Here is a 19,743-nt window from a genome sequence, read left to right on the forward strand (position 1 = left end):
AGTCTTATTTTTTTAATTTAACGGTCGCCTTGTATAATGTTAATATAAAATTCAGTGTACTATCATCATATCAAGAACAATGTTTATTAAAATGCATTTAATGTTTACTTTATATTTACATTTTCATTATAGGATTAGTTAAGGCTGTCGCTCGAGATTTGTATCACCAGGCTGCAACAGTCGAGTTTCTGAGTAAATCACAACATATAATGGAAGGAGGAAAAACTCAAGAACATGTGATATTTAAAGTACAATTAGTAGATGTTAAAGACCAAAAAAAGCAATTAACAGTTCGAAATATGGAAGTGTTTAAACCAGCAGTTCGAGAAGGATTTCAGATCAGTGCTGACCAGTTTTGTCATGCTTTTCCGTATCATATTATTTTTAATGAACGTCTTGAGATTCAACAGTGTGGAAGAATGATTCAAAGAGTGTTGAACTGTCCAATTTGTGTTGGAATGAAAATGTCAGAATTATTTGACATTGTTCATCCAATTATGAAGTTCACAATAGAAAATATCCGAACTTTTATAAATTCTGTATTTATGCTAGGAGTGCGTATCAATAAAAATGGACATAGATTTACATTAAAAGGTATTAGTTAAAGGTATTAAATTTTCTTTTGTTCAATAATTCATTTTTGCTTTGATAATATGTTTCATATTCTGTATAAAAGGAGTACTTTATTTTATTCCATAATGCTAGAACTTAACGAGGTTTTTCTATATGAATTAAATTTTAGATATACATTGTAACAATATATTCACTTCAGCAAAAATAATATTCGTAACGGTTGAATATCCTTCTTTATATACCCTGGAATAACCGTCATCGGGCACGCTGACCCAAAATATGAAACCGTTGAGAAAACAAAATCAAGAGAGCATAAGGAACAGGCGAAAAATGTTAAGGTCAATTATATAGCCAGTCAAGGTCGTTAAACACTTCCATATATAAGGTCAATTTTCCGAGTGTTTCACTGGTTCGGTGTTCGTTGCTTGACTTCACAAAATACCTGTTTTGAATTTCACGTTGAAAAGTTATGCATGTGTTTGGGAACTGGAACAAAACTGACTATTCATAACGTATAAATAAAGGCAACAGTAGTATACCGCTGTTCAAAACTCATAAACCCATGGACAAAAAAACAAAATCGGGGTAACAAACTAAACCTGAGGGAAACGCATTAAATATTAGAGGAGAACAACGACAAAACATTAAAATGTAACACACACAGAAACGGACTAAGCGTTAGTGTTTCTGCATTATCATATTCATGACTCTCATAAGTCTGAGCGTTCCTGACTAAGGTCAATTAAGAAAATTACTCCAAATTCGCGAGTTTTTTAAAACGTTACTTTAATTACTATCACTGAATCGAGACTACAGCGTGTAGGACGTTAGTCCCATAAAGTTGGCATCATCTCAGTTGTCAATGATGCGGTACTAACATGATTTTATAGCATTCTTCATTAAAATTCTAGAAGGTATCAAGGGACTTGGGTTCCATCTCACTCAAGTGAAGTGTACCTTAGACCCTTTGGTTATTCTTTTGATTCTCATACTTTTTTTTCAATGCAAGTTTTTTCATGATAAATTTATTCATTAAAGGGCAGATGATATGGCTAGAAGATATAAGACATATGATATTTATCAGTTCTCCCAGAATCTCAAGCTTAACAGAGTTAATGGAAATGAATGTATTTTTGTCGGACATACCTCTTTATGACGTCACACGAGAACTGGTATTGCTGAATCAACAAAGAATTGCTGAAATCGACGTTGCGTAAGTATTTCTATTCAATATTGAAAATATTTAATCGGACCTAGTTGGTTTTGCTGTTGACCAGTAACAAAGGCATGTGATGATTGATTTTTGCAACGACGTAAATTGAACCGCCAATTTTCTGTCGAAAGATTAAAAAGCAAAAGAACTCTGGCACAACTATTTTTTATAACAGGGAAATGAAAGTTGCCGATTGGAAAAGAGATTTAATGATCATAAGTTATACGAGATATTTATTTACGATCTAGATGGACAGTTATGTCCCCAATACATGTGATACCTCAAATGCATTTTTATGTAAATTTACAGAGGAAAAGAAAAAGAACACGAAAACCTTTCTAATGAGGTTAAAAACAAGCAGCTTTCCTACTTTTTAATTTTCTAAATGATAATACTGTGTTTGGTTATGGCAAAAAGGATTCCTATTTTGAAGTATACATAGAATACAGATGATGTTTAAACCCTAAACTACAAGATTAAATTATTCTTTGTACTCGCATTTATATTAAAACAATAATAAAACATAAATTTATCATTATATAAAATCTATGAAGCTACTAATTTACTCCCATTTTAAAAAGAGATGGTTTTAACCCTTATCTGACACACGGAAAATTTAAATAAAGCAATCAAACGGTTACAGAAATAGAAAGTTTAGATTCTTGTACTTAATAAGAAGATGTGGTATGAGTGCCAGTGTGAGAACTGTACAGTTTAACAGAGATTGTGATACCCTCTAATGAAATGAATTTAATGTTTCTGGTCCAACTTAACAATCTGTAATCGTTTATTTTCACGTCAGTCAGAATGCATCAAAGCAATTGAATGTAATTTATCATCTGATTCTTACATTTAAAGGCCAATAAAACAAATGCGACAAGTGCAGCAAGAACTGTTACTACTTCAATTTTGAAACATCTGTGTTACATGTTAAACCTGTGTGTTGTCTCGTCTTAACTAGGGCCTGTTGTTTCCGGTGGCTTCGGTGATCATACTATTTTAAGAGGATCCACATCTTAAGTCAGTTATATTTGGTAGGTAGAAGCATTTGCATTGACAAATCCCATTTACATGACAATGATTTTGCGCCAACCTCTCGAACATGTTTTATTGATATTGAAACATAAGTTAACTTAATTTAGAGGAGTGACAAATCCGGAAAAAGTCGCTTATTTAAAGAGTTTAATGGACCGAAATACCTCACGGCTGAAAATTCGATAGAGTATACGTTATACTTTCATTTTAGCCCTGTCGTAGAGTTTTCCAACGGTGCAGTTTTTTGTAAAATCGCGTTAAAGTGTGATTTTCGGATATTTTTTTTCTTTTTCATTTTCAAATACGGGAACGCTTATAATAAATCCCCGAATGAAGATATCATAATAAAATTGGTATCAGATGAAAGAGTGATGTATCAGCTTTTAATTGACATCAAACTTTAATATCATACGAACATATCAATTGAGTGAATTGGACGATTTTCAAATGTATGCAACATTTTTTTCCATCTTACCGTCCGTCAAAGTCTATTACATTTCTTATATATATCACCAAGAGTAAATTTTCACACAAAAAAGTGTAACAACCAATACTTAAGAAGTTTTGATATATAAAAGTTTGATAGAACATACAAATCGACTTTTATAAGCATTTTTATAAAACTCATCACATAGCAGTATTACTACTGAATTTTCACCCCAATAAGTCATGTAACGTTCCCCTTTCCTATTTTCCCCTGTCACATGAAATGCAATGAATTTAATATGCATTTTCTTAAGTTTTCTAATAAAGAATATATTTTGTATCAGTAGTTGTGTCTTTGTGCTTCAATAAGTACAGATTTAATAATTTTTTTGTTGCTTTTATTCTTGTTTTTCGAAAAGACTAATTTTAAACCACATTGGAACAACTCCGAAAAATCCGGAAAGTTATTGTCGATGCAGACTCCATTTAGTTAGAACGAGTAAAGTAGCTTAGATCGTGTTATTTACATTTCAAAGAAGAAAACATGTTCATACATTTGAATTAGTGAAAAAAAACATGCGTGTAACGATGAATCAACTTTCAATTTTTGTTAAAACACGCTTCATGACATAACCATTGATTACCATGATTAAATAAATAAAAAAAAATGTCTTTTCTGGAGGCAAAATTTATACACGCTAAGCAATTAAGGCATATGGAGTCATTTGAGCGTGCCGATATTGTTTTAAATTACTCAAATTATCAGGCAGGCCATCCAGTGGTGAGTTGACTCTTCATAAATAACTTCAAGGACAAGTCGCTTCAACACCCAGCATGCATTGTTAACTACTTGATGAAATTAAAAATAATTTGCTTCTGATGCTTCAAATTGATTGGGGCATGGTGTTGCTTTTCAAATACTAATATTTTAATAGAAAGTCTACGTGAAAATCTGTTTCCAAAAGAAAGAAAAACACCTTTTCGTTAACGTATAGTTTGCCAGTTACATTTGTTTACAGATATTGCATTTTGCGAGAGAAAAAAAACTGTGAAAAACTGTTAACGTTCGTTCAAAATTTCAAATTATTTCTATCTTTACAATGTATTCCAAATTCTCTGATAAATATTTTACCCGGTTAGTAGATGACAATTATTTTCAATTGGATAAAGATTACAAATAAACTCATCATAGATACCAGGACTTTATTTTGTGTATACGCCAGACGCGCATTTCGTCTACAAAAGACTCATCAGTGACGCTCCAATCCAAAAAAATTTAAAAGGCCAAATAAAGTACGAAGATGAAGAGCATTGCGAACCAAAATTCCTAAACGTTTTGCCAAATGCAATGAACTCTCATTTGATACTGAACGGAAATGTATACTTTAGCTGAGTGTGTAATATTCCTTTATGAAAAACCAGCACAACCCTGATCAGATACTAGTAGATGGTATTGGGATGTCCAAAGTCTTTATGTAAAATGGTACAACAGTTATTGAGATTAGACCAATGACTGGTTTAAAACCATAATCAACAAGTATGTGGCATGATTGCCAATTAGACAAATCTCTACAAAAGACCAAATATTACACATACATTTACAACTATATGTCACCGTATGGCCTTCATCAATAAACAAAGCCCTTACTGCATAGTCAGCAATAAAGGGCCCGAATTGACAAATGTAAAACAATTCAAACGACAAAAACAACCGCGGATCAAAAGCCCCCCAGAAACAATGATCAAACAATGGTAAAGACTGCTTATAACACATAATGCATGTTTATTTCCTAAAAACAAATTTAGGAAAATGTCGATTATTTTACTATATCATGTTTTGTTGTTCCGTATTACCAAAATATGCAAAATATCTAATATGATTAAATAAATTTACAATAATGTAATTAATTTGGCCAGATTGATAAAAGTTTTTTTTCTGCTACAACTGTCTTTCCAATTATTCCAAGTAATAAAGTGTTGCCGATAGTGTTTTATGAGATATCAATGAATGGTTGTCCGGAAATCTATATCATATCATATGAATTCATTATCAATGTCTTTGAGTGTTATCTTGGAAATGTCATTATTCTTCATTGTATTGTTATTGAGGTAAAAGGAATTAACTTTATCCAAAGTGATATTAAGTGGAAAGTAAATAAGCTGTATACTAAGAACATTCAATTCAAAGGATAAGAGTCCAGTGAAGTATTATTAAATGCGTGATACGGAAACAGGACGTACGCGAGTCGATATTCCTTAACATTTTATCTGCCATAAAACCGTTTCAGCGAAACATACTGATGTACTGGCGTCATCATCCGCGCTGTTGTCCGTGTAATCTGCGCCATATCTTGTTAATCCAATAATCTTGAAAACGGCTAACCAGAATTAAACCACACTTGTTCGTTTGTTTTCCACATGACAAGAAACTTGACTTCCGTATTATTTCTACATATAGTTCTTTTATTTTTTGTTGGAGGCGAAACACGTAATGCATGAAAGACTCACACATTTGTATTACTTTTTTTCTGTAATAAACAATTAAAAAGCTTAATTATCCAATGTAATTTGAGTGCTAACTATATTGATCATTGGTAATTGATGTTGTTGGTTCCATTGTCGAGTCTGTCGTTAAAGTTATTCCTGTCAGACCATGTTGTACAGTAAAATGCATCAGGTAAAGGTAAAACATGATATTCCTAATGTTTTGGAAGTCAAATATGTTTATGACTGCATATTACGTGTTTGCCAATTAAAGCACAAGGATAGGAAATTTTCAAAATATGTTTTTTTTTCGATAATTGTTGATTTGTATTTATTAAACCATAATTAAATTTATTTTTTAAACAATGCGTTGAACATCGTTTTTGAAATTATAAAATGAATAATGATGATGAAAATCATTTTGAAAAGTGTAACAACACATGATCAGATTCCCGATCTTGAAATAAAACAGTTCCTTTTTTTGCTTGAAAGCAACGTAATTCAATGGTCGAATATGCATAAAAAAAGTTAGAGAAATACCGGTAGTAGATTTGAATACAACGTTTATACTAACTGAATTATGATTAAAACAATGGAAATAACCTAATAAACAGAATCAGCTTTGTTAAGTTTTGAGTGTCTTTTACATTGACAGACATTAGGTGTTTTCAGACAACTGTGTTCCTATAGTTTAACCTTGTTATGGCAAATGAATGTTGTTTTATTATATACTGACATAAAAATGAAGATTCCTGTGGAATATAAATTTAAAAATTTCATTTGAGATCCATGCACATTCAAAGTCATAAAAATTTCTTTAAAGGATTTTCCAAAAACAGCGAGTTTACTTGATTTACAAATACGTCTTGATACATATATAGATTTATAGATGCTATTTTTCATAAAAAAAGAAATGTCACAATACCCTTGCCTGACTATTCATTTGATTTCATTATCTAGTATACGTTAAAGTAGATTGGTATACATTTCCAATAATTGTGTGGCTCTGAACTACAATATAACAGACATGAACCAACGGCATTCATTGTATTAAAGGCTCATTACTTAAAATGTATTATACTTGTAGTTATACATTTATTTTCTTGTTATTAGCAACCACCTCTTATTTTGCTATTTGCAAGAAGTATTTATTTTCATCCCATTTTCTTTCGAGCAATCCATACTAAAGAACAGCTATTTCTTTTGATATAACAAGGATAACGATTTAACTCTTTACTGATATTCATATCATTAAAGCAGTAAGTGCCTGTATAGTAGGCTGAAAAGTACATGTTTTATAACCATTTACTACTTTGGGTAGCAATTTATTGCAGTCATATCGAGTTATTATTGTTCTTATTTCTGAAGATAATGACAGATTTTATTTCAAACGATTGCTTTTAAATGAATTGCTCTAGAAGAATTTCGCAAATAGTTAAGTAATTGCATCAGTTCTGTGTAATAACGGAGAAACGCTTTCAATAACCTTTCAATAAAATTGAAATAAACACAGTTTAGAGGGAAAAACATTGAATCAGACACGGCATCATTTCCTACAAAAAAATCAGGGAAAGGCGACTTGTCGTCTTATTCTTTATAACATTAATGTGTGCAACACTGATAGAACATGCACGTATCGCCATTATTTTAATGGCATGTGTTAGATAGATATTTGTTTCCATAATACTTAAGTGCTATTCACACATTCAATGAGATAATTCACACAATGTACATGATTAGCAAACAAATTCACAAACACAATTAAGGTATTCAAAGAATGTGTTGAAAAAGGAAAGCAAAGTACTATTTCAGATAGCATTTTGATAACATCATTTATACTTCCATGGGGGTTTTAACTACCCTGACTTCACATCAGGGTCTCGGATAGTCGGCATTGTTTTTTCCACAAACGGACCTATAAATAACCAAATTAATCTATGATCAGCCTTGCCTGTAGAAAGTGAAAACTTAGATTCAATTAAGTCTAAAATGCATTTAAAAGGATTTTGTTGTAGAAAAGTATGTTATGAATAAAGGTATGGTTTTATTTAAGGGATCATGTAGCTATATCACTTTTACCTTGGAAGCAAATTTGCTTGCGTTCGCTTTATTTACCCTGAATAACGTTGCAACAAACATATTACCGCAAGATCCATATACAAACGCTAGTTGCCATTTTCCAACAAACCAAAAAATGTTACGTTCTAAAACTTAGTGATCTTAAAAATAACCTATATGAGCGATGTTGATTTTATTCTTTACACAAAACAAGAATATTTGGAAAAATCAAATTACTAATACGGTCAGGGGAAGACTTAAAATATGTGTTTGTACTTGCTTCGTTATTCTTTCCATTTCAACTGTTTGTATAGATACTTTACGGACGCCATCACGAGTTGGTTGACCGTTATGGAATAACCGTTTCACAAATGATATCGGATATGTTCCTTACGTCGTAACTACAATCCCCTTCCCTTTCATGAATGTGACCTACCGAATAAGACTATTTACCGGATTTGTTATCACATAAGCAACATGACGGGTGCCACATGTGGAGCAGGATCTGCTTACCCTTCCGGAGCACTCCTAGTTTTTGGTGGGGTTCGTGTTGTTTATTCTTTAGTTTTCTATGTTGTGTCATGTGTAGTATTGTTTGTCTGTTTGTCTTTTTCATTTTTAGCCATGGCGTTGTCAGTTTATTTTAGATTTATGAGTTTGACTGTCCCTTTGGTATCTTTCGTCCCTCTTTTAGAGATATATTTTATGGTCTATGAATCTACAAATATAAACCCAGTTTGATCATTTTCACAGTTAATTCCAGTAGGACTGTTGTATGTTTTATAGTAATCAAGATTATAACACAACGTTGACTGTTGTACCTCTACAATGGGACTGTCATACAATTCAAAGGTTTAGCTAGTAACTATACAATTAGGTTTATTCCTCCATTCTCTACATTAAAAAACACCTGTACAGGGTCAGGAATATGACAGTTGTTATCAATTTGTTCGGTGTGATAGAATTTTTATTCTGCCATTGGATTAGGGACTGTCCGTTTTAAATTTTCCTTGGAGTTCGGTATTTTTGTTATTTAATTTTTTCATACACTTTTCTATCGATGTGATAATTGGAATATATAAGAAATCAGATTATTTGTAATGCTGATAAGATTATGCAAGCATCATGTCGTGTTTGGAACGGGATTGTCTAACTAATTACACTGTAGTTGAGAAAACATTGAAAAGCAGTAATTATCGAGACAATTATGTGCACAAACTATATTGAAATTCTTTGTAATCCTTGTATAAAATTCATTTATTTTCCGTTTTGTTCATTTTCAAAGTCACGAGACTGGCTTATATCTATTATTGTTGATTAACGAGAATAATCTTACTAATTATTCCATAGTAAATACGGATTTTAGTGTCAAAAGATTCTCATTTTTCTAAACAATAAAAGAAATCTTCTAAATCCTTTGCATAAATAAATAGTATTTAAGTTGATGAATGGTGACGTTGATGAATAGAAATGTTTGAGTTTTATTAATGAAAGTATAAGCTTTACTCAAGATAACACAGAAAGTGCAATTGTCTACCAATATTAATGTTATTTTATGACCTGCTTGTCACGTAATATTTCTGGGAAATCTAGATCTCAATTTAATTGCTTGGTATTAAGGTTTACATGTACAATTTGACATCATTTCTTTTTTATGAGACAATTATGTGCCTAATTTAAACCAAAAAAAAACTTGCTTTTATGTGTCAGACTAATACCATTGTAAAAAAAATATTGTGAAAAGAAAATCATCAAGTAAATTTAAGTCTAAAAGTATGGTAAAGACATTAAGTCTTCTATATGTATTAAAGTATTGATTTGGGTTAAGTTTGGTAACCGTTAGTTCCAACAATTTAACAGGTAGATCTTGACTGTGTTTGTTGTTTATATTTTAAAATCAACAGAAAATGTGTATAATTGTTGCTTATAAAAAGTTAAATAACAAAAATATCGAACACCGAGGAAATTTCAATTCGGAAAATCCCAAATCAAATCGCATAATCAAAAGCTCAAACACATCAAACGAATAGATAACAACTGACATATTCCTGACTTAGTACATTATTTAAGTGTTTATTATTTTAATATATAGAAAACAACTTGACGAGACTACAGCAAAACTAAAACTGACATCAAAGGCACTAGAAAACGAGCAGAAGAAAACAGAAGAGCTACTCTCACAAATGTTACCAAAGAAGATTGCAGACGATTTGAAAAATGGTAGACAAGTAAAAGCAGGTATACTGAGATTTAATGAGTCCGAATGATACAAAGGCCAGACACGTCATTTCTCTTACGCTTGGGTTAAGTGTATAAAAAATAAATTGACTATATAAAGCTTTATGTATTCGGTTTGTTGACTTTCTTGTGTCTTCTTGTATTTTTGTGACGTTAAGATGATGTTTCAGAGATTAATACCCCCATCTTTTTTTTTATGAATAAAAAATACAAAAGAATTACACATATGAAACAAGAGCACATGGCTTACCTGGCCATAATTCTGTATATCGGTTCACATGGTATGTATATTAATTAGCATGCTTATAAATGAACAATATAGTTTGTAAACATTGGAAAAAAAGTGTACCTCTGGGACAACTACCCCCTAAAAATAATCTTAATTGAAAAGTCCTATGTTTTTCTGAAATCAAAGATTGCACTTATGTCTTTTTCATTGGAACCTCTGGTGGATAGGTGTCTCATTGCAATCATGTCACGTCGCTTTTATTTCTATTTTGTGTAAAAATTCGTAAAAGTATAACTTTAATTATTGTGAGACATGTGACCAATTGCTTAGTGTTTTATAACTAGTTTCATAACTGTAGATCAACTTATCTTAAATGCATTAAATATTAAGCCACAGTATTAAGCTTGTCTTTATACAATATAACACTGTGCAGCTAGACATATAAAAAATAGATTCATGTCTGACCATTAAGAAGTGTCTTGATCAATAAACGATAAAAAGTTTTAAAAAATACTAAAATTATAAGTGATAACTTAGATTATGGCAAAGAGTATGTATACTTTACAATGGGATACGTTCATTTTCAACGTGTAGATAAGTTGAAATGACAATAAAAGTCTAAAAGCGTTTCTAAATGACCCTTCACCAAGCAATCCTTATCTTTTTACCTATAAACCATACATCTGAACTGCTAACATTTCTTTTTTAAACAAAACAAGAAAGGGTGTTGGGACAGACTATTTTAAGATTAAACCAATAGGGTTTCTAGTTTTTTACTCTTTTTTTTATTATTTTTTTGATCGACTGCAATTGCATTAAGAAAACAATTACATGATGAATCAATATTTATAATTATTTTTCAGAAAAATTTGAAACTGCCACTATTTTATTTACTGATATTGTAACATTTACAAATATTGCATCAGCCTGTCCCCCGATGGATATTGTGAACCTTCTAAATGAATTATATAACAGATTTGACCAGAAGACCAATGAAGTCTACAAGGTATTTTTTATTGTGACATAAGTTTGTACTACTGATAACATTAAGTAAACGTTCTTTTCTTGATTGGTTTTCCTTATGTTCTAGTCTTTGACCTCGTCTGTTCGAGTTTTGTCATATCATGTTTTCCTCGATGACATTTCATCGGTTTTAGATTTAGGATATTTCATATGTAGTGGAATTTGAGAACTGATTTTATTGGCTTAAATGATATTTTAAATGTATTCACTGCTTATAAGATTTGTTTTTGATAACAAGTTCCTTTAGAGAAAGAATAAATTTTAAAAAAATATATAAAAGAATATTCAGTTTTTGCAAATGTTGGTGGACTATCAGTTCCCGATGATGCCATAAGTTTAGAAGACGTGACTTTTGGATTGGCATGATTGAAATAAAAAACAATGTTACAGATTTAAAAAATATGCTTAAGCAAAGGCTACGTATAACTATCAAATCAAATATTGACCTCGTATAGTTCTTGGTTGGTCAGTTTCGTCCATTTTGAGATAATGTTACTTGAAAAAAAGGTTACTTTATAGAGACACGTGGTGTGCCCCTGGAAATCAAATGAAACGTGTATAATTGTAAATGCTCTTTGTAGGTTGAGACGATTGGTGATGCTTACATGGTGGTTAGTGGTGTACCTGACAAAACTGACAGACATGCGCAACCAGTTGCAGATTTTGCTATGGAAATAGTGGAAGAAGCATCAAAAGTCCGTTCGCCTATAACTGGGCAGCCGATACAGGTAGTTACAGATATCCATTAGTGTGTTGTACAAGTATTTGAAACATAATACGCTTATTTCATTGCCTTTTATTTAAAAAACGTGTATTTTTTTTAGGGCAAGTCAATATTCTACAGCAGTAATGTTTGTAACTTTCATTTTGATTGGATAACTCCAAAAACTTTCAGAGCATCAATTCTACGATCGATGGAATAAGATTTGGCAGATGTCTTTTGGACTGATATCAAAATGCATGATTCTTTCTTTCTCTCTTGAACAAAAAATGTCGATAACCGTATTACATTTGAAGATTCGCGTGCCTTCATTTCTTATTTAATCGCAAAAACATGTCCGTTCAGTGGCTGCTAGACTCAATTCAGACCTACAAATCGTTAGTTTATCCCCGCATATTTTCAAAAACATCACTGTATTTCCTCAATATATGGTCAAAATTGCAGAACGCAAATGTTGTACGTCAATAAATACAACAACGAACAATTGTTGCATTATTGAACCAATACAGAATTTTAGTATTTATACCGGCGTCACACATCAGCGTATAGCTCTAACGTACGCCGGGCGTGTTAAACAATCATGTACGCTGCCAATACGGTAGTAATTTTGGATGCATTCAACCTATCAATCATATCTGTAACGTGTGCAGAACGAGCTTTAAGCGTGTATTTGGCGTACGAGAAGCGTACCTAAGCGTTTATCGGGCGTTCGAGAAACGTACGTTGGTGTATGCCTGGTGTTTGTCTAACGTAGATGGAATGCACGTTACGAAGGAAAAAATGTTTCTTGGACGTATTTGAAACGCGTCCCGGTCGTGTCTTGAACGTTCTATTATGGGGTGTTTGTTACAAACACACCCGCATACGTTTTAGTTAAAGTTGAACGATCTTGAAGCGTATACAAAGTGCCTTAAACGTGTCTCAAACTTATCTGTAGCGCGTTAAACGCGCTTGTAGCGTATGTAAAACGTGCGTGTAGCGAAATCGTTTCAATCTTACTGAAATAAGGGAGAGAAATAGTATAGTCAAAGAATAATAAGATGCAAGGTACTAGTACCTGAAATAAAAGAGAGAAATCATTATACGTTGTTACATGAGAGAAAAAAATCAACTTCACTAAAATAAGGGAGAAAAATATTTCGAAAACTAAAAATATTAAATTCAACTGAAAAAGGGAGAGAAATGCTTCGTGGAAAAGACAGATGTAACATCAATGAAATAAGAGAGTACATTATTTCGCGGTTTTAACAGTTTTAAAGTCAATAAAATAAATAAATCAACCTCACTGAAATAAGGGAGAGAAAAATGATCTGTGGAATTTACCGATTCATTGTCACTGCAATAAGGGAAGGACATATGTTTTGTATTTTTATATAGTACCCGTTCTCGCTCCGTTTGGAGTTCATGCGATACTCTCCAGGTTTTTGTTTATGTTACATTCATATGTCTTTGTTAAGTCTATTTGCGGGGTTTCGACATCGGTATTCTTCTGTCACCTTAAGTTTAATCATTCTACTTTCAACGAAATAGATAAATTATACGGACATATTTGAAGATCTTTTGAAAGGTATTTCACAACGTTTATAGTTCCCACCGTAATTTATCAATGGCGAAGTTTTCCTGACTGTCTTTTATGTTTTATTCCTTCTGTTAATATTTACTCCAATATTTACTTATCATCATTATTATATTTTCTATGAAGAAAAGAGTAGGGATTCACAGTGGTCCTGTTGTTACAGGGGTGGTTGTTAAGAAAAGAGGGACGAAAGATACCAAAGGGACAGTCAAACTCATAAATCTAAAACAAACTGACAACGCCATGGCTAAAAATGAAAAAGACAAACAGAAAAACAATAGTACAATGACACAACATAGAAAACTAAAGAATAAACAACACGAACCCCACCAAAAACTAGGGGTGATCTCAGGTGCTCCGGAAGGGTAAGCAGATCCTGCTCCACATGTGGCACCCGTCGTGTTGCTTATGTGATTACAAATCCGGTAAATAGTCTAATTCGGTAGGTCACATTCATGAAATGGAAGGGGATTGTAGTTACGACGTAAGGAACATATCCGATATCATTTGTGAAACGGTTATTCCATAACGGTCAACCAACTCGTGATGGCGTCCGTAAAATTTACGAAGGGATGATTTCAACTTCACCATTTGGAACTCTTGGTTTAAAAGCTTCCTTGTGAGCAGTAACCCTCTATCAAGAAAATCAAGATAGGAAATGCAAGCACGGGAATATCGTATCAATTGGGAGATATATACCCCGTATGCAGGTGCTGCTGGAATGTTGCTACTTAGAAATGGAAAGTTCACAATTGGAAAGCTGAAATCATCTCTTTTGTCGTAAAGTTTTGTTTTCAACCGACCCTCATTGACAATTTCTAGATGTAAGTCAAGATATGAAGGCGACTTAACTGTATCTGTAGTATCCTTTATCTCCAATTCGATGGGATAGATGCGTTCCACATAGTCACCAAGTTTTGAATTGTTTAGTGAAAGAACGTCCTCTAACTAGCGGAAAGTAGAGTTAAAGGATATTGCTAACTTCTTATCTTTCTCGGTACTGTTTGTTTGGAGACACTATGACCACTTATCATCATTATTATATTTTCTATGTAGATAAGAGTAGGGATTCAAAGTGGTCCGGTTGTTGCAGGGGTGGTTGGTAAGAGGATGCCTCGGTACTGTTTGGAGACACTATGACCACTTATCATCATTATTATATTTTCTATGTAGATAAGAGTAGGGATTCAAAGTGGTCCTGTTGTTGCAGGGGTTGTTGGGAAGAGGATGCCTCGGTACTGTTTGTTTGGAGACACTATGACCACTTATCATCATTATTATATTTTCTATGTAGATAAGAGTAGGGATTCAAAGTGGTCCGGTTGTTGCAGGGGTGGTTGGTAAGAAGATGCCTCGGTACTGTTTGTTTGGAGACAATGTGACCACTTATCATCATTATTATATTGTCTATGTAGATAAGAGTAGGGATTCAAAGTGGTCCGGTTGTTGCAGGGGTGGTTGGTAAGAAGATGTCTCGGTACTGTTTGTTTGGAGACACTATGACCACTTATCATCATTATTATATTTTCTATGTAGATAAGAGTAGGAATTCAAAATGGTCCGGTTGTTGCAGGGGTGGTTGGTAAGAGGATGCCTCGGTACTGTTTGGAGACACTATGACCACTTATCATCATTATTATATTTTCTATGTAGATAAGAGTAGGAATTCAAAATGGTCCGGTTGTTGCAGGGGTGGTTGGTAAGAGGATGCCTCGGTACTGTTTGGAGACACTATGACCACTTATCATCATTATTATATTTTCTATGTAGATAAGAGTAGGGATTCAAAGTGGTCCTGTTGTTGCAGGGGTTGTTGGGAAGAGGATGCCTCGGTACTGTTTGTTTGGAGACACTATGACCACTTATCATCATTATTATATTTTCTATGTAGATAAAAGTAGGGATTCAAAGAGGTCCGGTTGTTGCAGGGGTGGTTGGTAAGAAGATGCCTCGGTACTGTTTGTTTGGAGACAATGTGACCACTTATCATCATTATTATATTGTCTATGTAGATAAGAGTAGGGATTCAAAGTGGTCCGGTTGTTGCAGGGGTGGTTGGTAAGAAGATGTCTCGGTACTGTTTGTTTGGAGACACTATGACCACTTATCATTATTATTATATTTTCTATGTAGATAAGAGTAGGGATTCAAAGTGGTCCGGTTGTTGCAGGGGTGGTTGGTAAGAAGATGCCTCGGTACTGTTTGTTTGGAGACACTATGACCACGTATCATCATTATTATATTTTCTATGTAGATAAGAGTAGGGATTCACAGTGGTCCGGTTGTTGCAGGGGTGGTTGGTAAGAAGATGCCTCGGTACTGTTTGTTTGGAGACACTATGACCACGTATCATCATTATTATATTTTCTATGTAGATAAGAGTAGGGATTCACAGTGGTCCTGTTGTTGCAGGGGTGGTTGGTAAGAAGATGCCTCGGTACTGTTTGTTTGGTGACACTGTAAACACTGCATCTAGAATGGAAAGCCATGGGGTTCCAGGAAGAATTCATATGAGTGGAAGTACTGCCAAGTAATATATTTTTATGAAATTATCAAAAAGTAAAATCACAAAAATACTGAATCCGAGGAAAATTCAATCGGAAAGTTCCTAATCAAATGGCAAAATCAAATGACAAAACACATCAAACGCCGAATGGACAAATGACTACGACAACAATTTGTTTTACATATTAGCAAAAATATCAACATTATAGAATAAAATAGATTAAAGCACATACATTGGATAGCAATCATATATATTAAACTTTAATATAAATGCACTTTAAAAATAAAGTGCGAAAATTGTGAATTATTGGAAGCTATCACCCATTCTTTTTTTTCAAATAAAAAAACAACATATGACCCCTTTAGAAATGTATCGTAAGTCAAATCCTAATTCTTGATATTTTTTAAATCATGGCATTCCTTCGGTTATTTGCTTGTTACCTAGATTTGCATCTTCTTATTGAATTGGTTTTATTTAAACATCGGTAAACTACTTTTACAAAAACTAATTCTCGTAATATGACTTTCATTTAACAAAAAAATGGTATTGGAAGTAGTCATAAAGAGGCAGGCTTACGAATTACTTTGGCAAAATTATGAAAACAATTATGCAATAAGTTGGAAAAATGTATTTACAAAAAACGATAAAATGGCAAAGATAAAAAATGTACTTTTAATCAATTGCCGGCATGTGACTAATTACACGTATTCGTAATATTTCTATCGGAAGTGTGTGAGACAGGACAATTGTCTGACTTCATTAATACAGTTGTTATTGACAAAATCAAAAGCTCAAACATATCAAACTAATGGATAAGAAATGTCATTTTCTTGACTTGGTACATGCATTTTCTTGTGTTGAAAATAATGAATTAAACCTGGATTCATAGCTAGCTAAACATCTCACTTATATGACAGTTGCATACAATTTCATTATATAGATATCGAAGTGTGTACAAAACAAACAGACTTAAAAGGTGAAAATGTCAAAATAGGGGTGCAACAGTCAACATTTTGTTATTATCTTAATTACTGTAAAAACAAGCAAATATTTCAAGGTAAACAAAAAGGCATTTAATCAAAAACATAAGCAAAACGAAAGAAAAGAATACAAATTTTACTATAGCACAATGATACAATGACGGGATGTATAAGTATCAAGCCACGTCAATTGGCTATTGTCAAAAATAAACTAAACAGTTATAAGTATAAATCTGAAGGATAAGAAGGGCCACAGCGGGATTTGGGATCTTATTGTATTTTATTTGAGAGAAAATATCCAAACCAGTAACTTTAGAATATGTGTAAAAGGAGATGTTGGGTAAACCAATCAATCGACCAAAAAAAATCTACACTTTATGAAAATAGTTTAAAAAAAAAGCAATTTCTATTAATTATTATAACTTCATATAATTTTCAAAATCTTTTACGTGTAAATTTCGTTTATAGACGTATGCAATAATGAATTTTCATAGATGGTGAGGTAAAACATAAAAATGCAAGCCACACAGATTAAAACATACTCACAATGATTTAAACAATAATAAACTGAGTAGAATATTCTCAATTGATTCAAAGTTTGACAGAAAATGAACAAATATACAATATGATTCAGTTTGGTTAACAATTGAATTTTGTCACTTTTATTTTCCAATGCGAGTAATCAAAGAGAGCATTATAATTGTTTGTGTGCTTTAAACAGTTCCTTTTATTTATTTTGATCAAACTATTTTCCCCTCAAAATTCATGTGCACACCCAGGCGTTTTGATGTAAACGTAGCTACGCACCTGTAAACGTATTTCTTTTTCCTTTTTTGTAGAGTTTTGATGAACGACGACAAAAGTAATTATATTCTTAGAGACAGAGGTGTAATTGAAGTGAAAGGAAAGGGCTCTATGAACACGTATATATTGATTGGAAAAGGAATCAAAAGATTACATGAACCAAATGACAGTTTCAGTGACCTTCCAATTGCAATTACCAAATCAAAAGCAAATGATCAGAAGCAACCAATCAAAATTACAGATACAAATAGTAATACCACTAAGAAAACAAAATCAAAAATCAGCAAGAGTGCTACTTGTGTTTTATTTTGATATCAAATACCTTTTGTAATTGTTATTCCATTAAACACTCTTTTTGCAATAAATGTTTTGAGTCTACTTTTTTACTGGTAACATTCTATATGCAAATAAATACCTTTCGCTGCTGGATGGTGTCGTTGTAGCAATCTCGCATTGAGTCCTGGGTGTCATGGGTTTGATTTACGTCGGTGGTAATTCAAAACAGCATAATCACGTGGCACAATGGATGTATACCTATCAGTTTCACCAAACAGATATACAAAAGAACTGAGTGTACGAATAAGATAGTTTAGCAGTTTTAGCATTAATTCTATATATGCTAAAGCAGATAATTTTGAACTGTCGGCAATTGTTTTTTTTCTGTTTAAAACTTTTCCATTGTGGGATTTAGACGAAACGTGTTTTATAAAAAATATTTATAAAAAGACTAAAAAAAAAATGTTTTCATATAAAGTAATTGTAACACAATACAAATACTATACTAGTACTCTGAAATATTAAAAACAATCATAGCGATATAGCACCCGCCGCTTGCAGTGTTCATTTTAAGATTGAAATACCAAAAGATAATTAGAAGCAAAAGCAAAACAGGACGTTACCAAAAAGTACTGTAGTGTGATTTTAATTTGCTAGAGAAATCCGTGAAAACGATTCTGATAAAAAAAAAATAAAAAAGGAGGTGCACAATAATATTTCGAGTGTGAGAAAGTTTCATTACATTGTAATAATCATAAAGGTTTTGAAGCAATTGGAGATACATAATGGGTTTTCAATAAAAAGCAGATGCAAAATCTAGGCTTCGGTAATAGAAACAATCTATAAAGGGCTCCAAAAATGACTAGTGTAGCACCATTCAAACCGGAAAACGAACAGTCTTATCTATACACATGGAAAAAAGTATTGCAACACCTTGATTTTTTAAAATTTGAAAAATCAGCGTCTTTTTTTGGATGAAATATAATAAAATATTTGTATAATATTATTGAAACATAGTTTATGATAACATTGGCATTGAAACGAACAAAACATGTTTGAAAAAAAATGATTTATATAACCACAATTTTAATAACAAAATGAAGTGTTTTTTGTACAAAAAAATGCATTTTTCAACTTTAACTGTAGTCGAACTTTACAATGTCAGACATTTCAAAATTAATCTTCAGATGACTGTTCACATCATGGTTGATCGTTATACGCCAAAGAATTAGTACTTTGTGCGCAGCCTCCATTCAAACGGATAACCGCATCTAAACGTCTTCTGATTCCTGCCAAAAATCGACTAATTTGATGCTAAGGTAGCAGCAACCATTTCTGATGAAGGGCATTGTTTATTTCATGATGTGTTTGAACTGGGGTGTCCTTTCGCGCACGTTCAGCCCAATAGTGTCCCATATATGCTCGATGTGGTTCAAATACGGGCTACGATCCGTCCAAGGAAGATGAACCGGATTCCATTGGAACAATGAATCTTCCTCCGCGATGCTAATTTTCAACTTTAGCGAGCTCCGCACTACATTGGATACGGAAAACTGTGTGTCTGTTCGTAAGCAAAGGTCTCCGAAATGGTCTTATCGCAC

The 19,743-nt window shown here is 32.6% G+C and overlaps 1 protein-coding gene across 1 annotated transcript in view; it reads left to right on the plus strand.

Annotated features, from left to right (window-relative positions):
• Window positions 1-18,231, plus strand: part of LOC139527337 (guanylate cyclase soluble subunit beta-2-like) — a 69,516-nt gene extending 51,285 nt beyond the window's left edge. The window contains exons 6-12 of the mRNA XM_071322727.1: window positions 133-594; window positions 1,612-1,786; window positions 9,882-10,027; window positions 11,120-11,262; window positions 11,861-12,007; window positions 15,952-16,106; window positions 17,902-18,231. Of these exons, the coding sequence (XP_071178828.1) occupies window positions 133-594; window positions 1,612-1,786; window positions 9,882-10,027; window positions 11,120-11,262; window positions 11,861-12,007; window positions 15,952-16,106; window positions 17,902-18,178 (1,505 nt within the window). The 3' untranslated portion in view covers window positions 18,179-18,231. The remainder of the gene's footprint in view (window positions 1-132; window positions 595-1,611; window positions 1,787-9,881; window positions 10,028-11,119; window positions 11,263-11,860; window positions 12,008-15,951; window positions 16,107-17,901) is intronic.
• Window positions 18,232-19,743: the final 1,512 nt, after the last annotated feature.

This window comes from Mytilus edulis, chromosome 1 (assembly GCF_963676685.1).
Source record: "Mytilus edulis chromosome 1, xbMytEdul2.2, whole genome shotgun sequence".
NCBI classification, from domain to species: domain Eukaryota; kingdom Metazoa; phylum Mollusca; class Bivalvia; order Mytilida; family Mytilidae; genus Mytilus; species Mytilus edulis.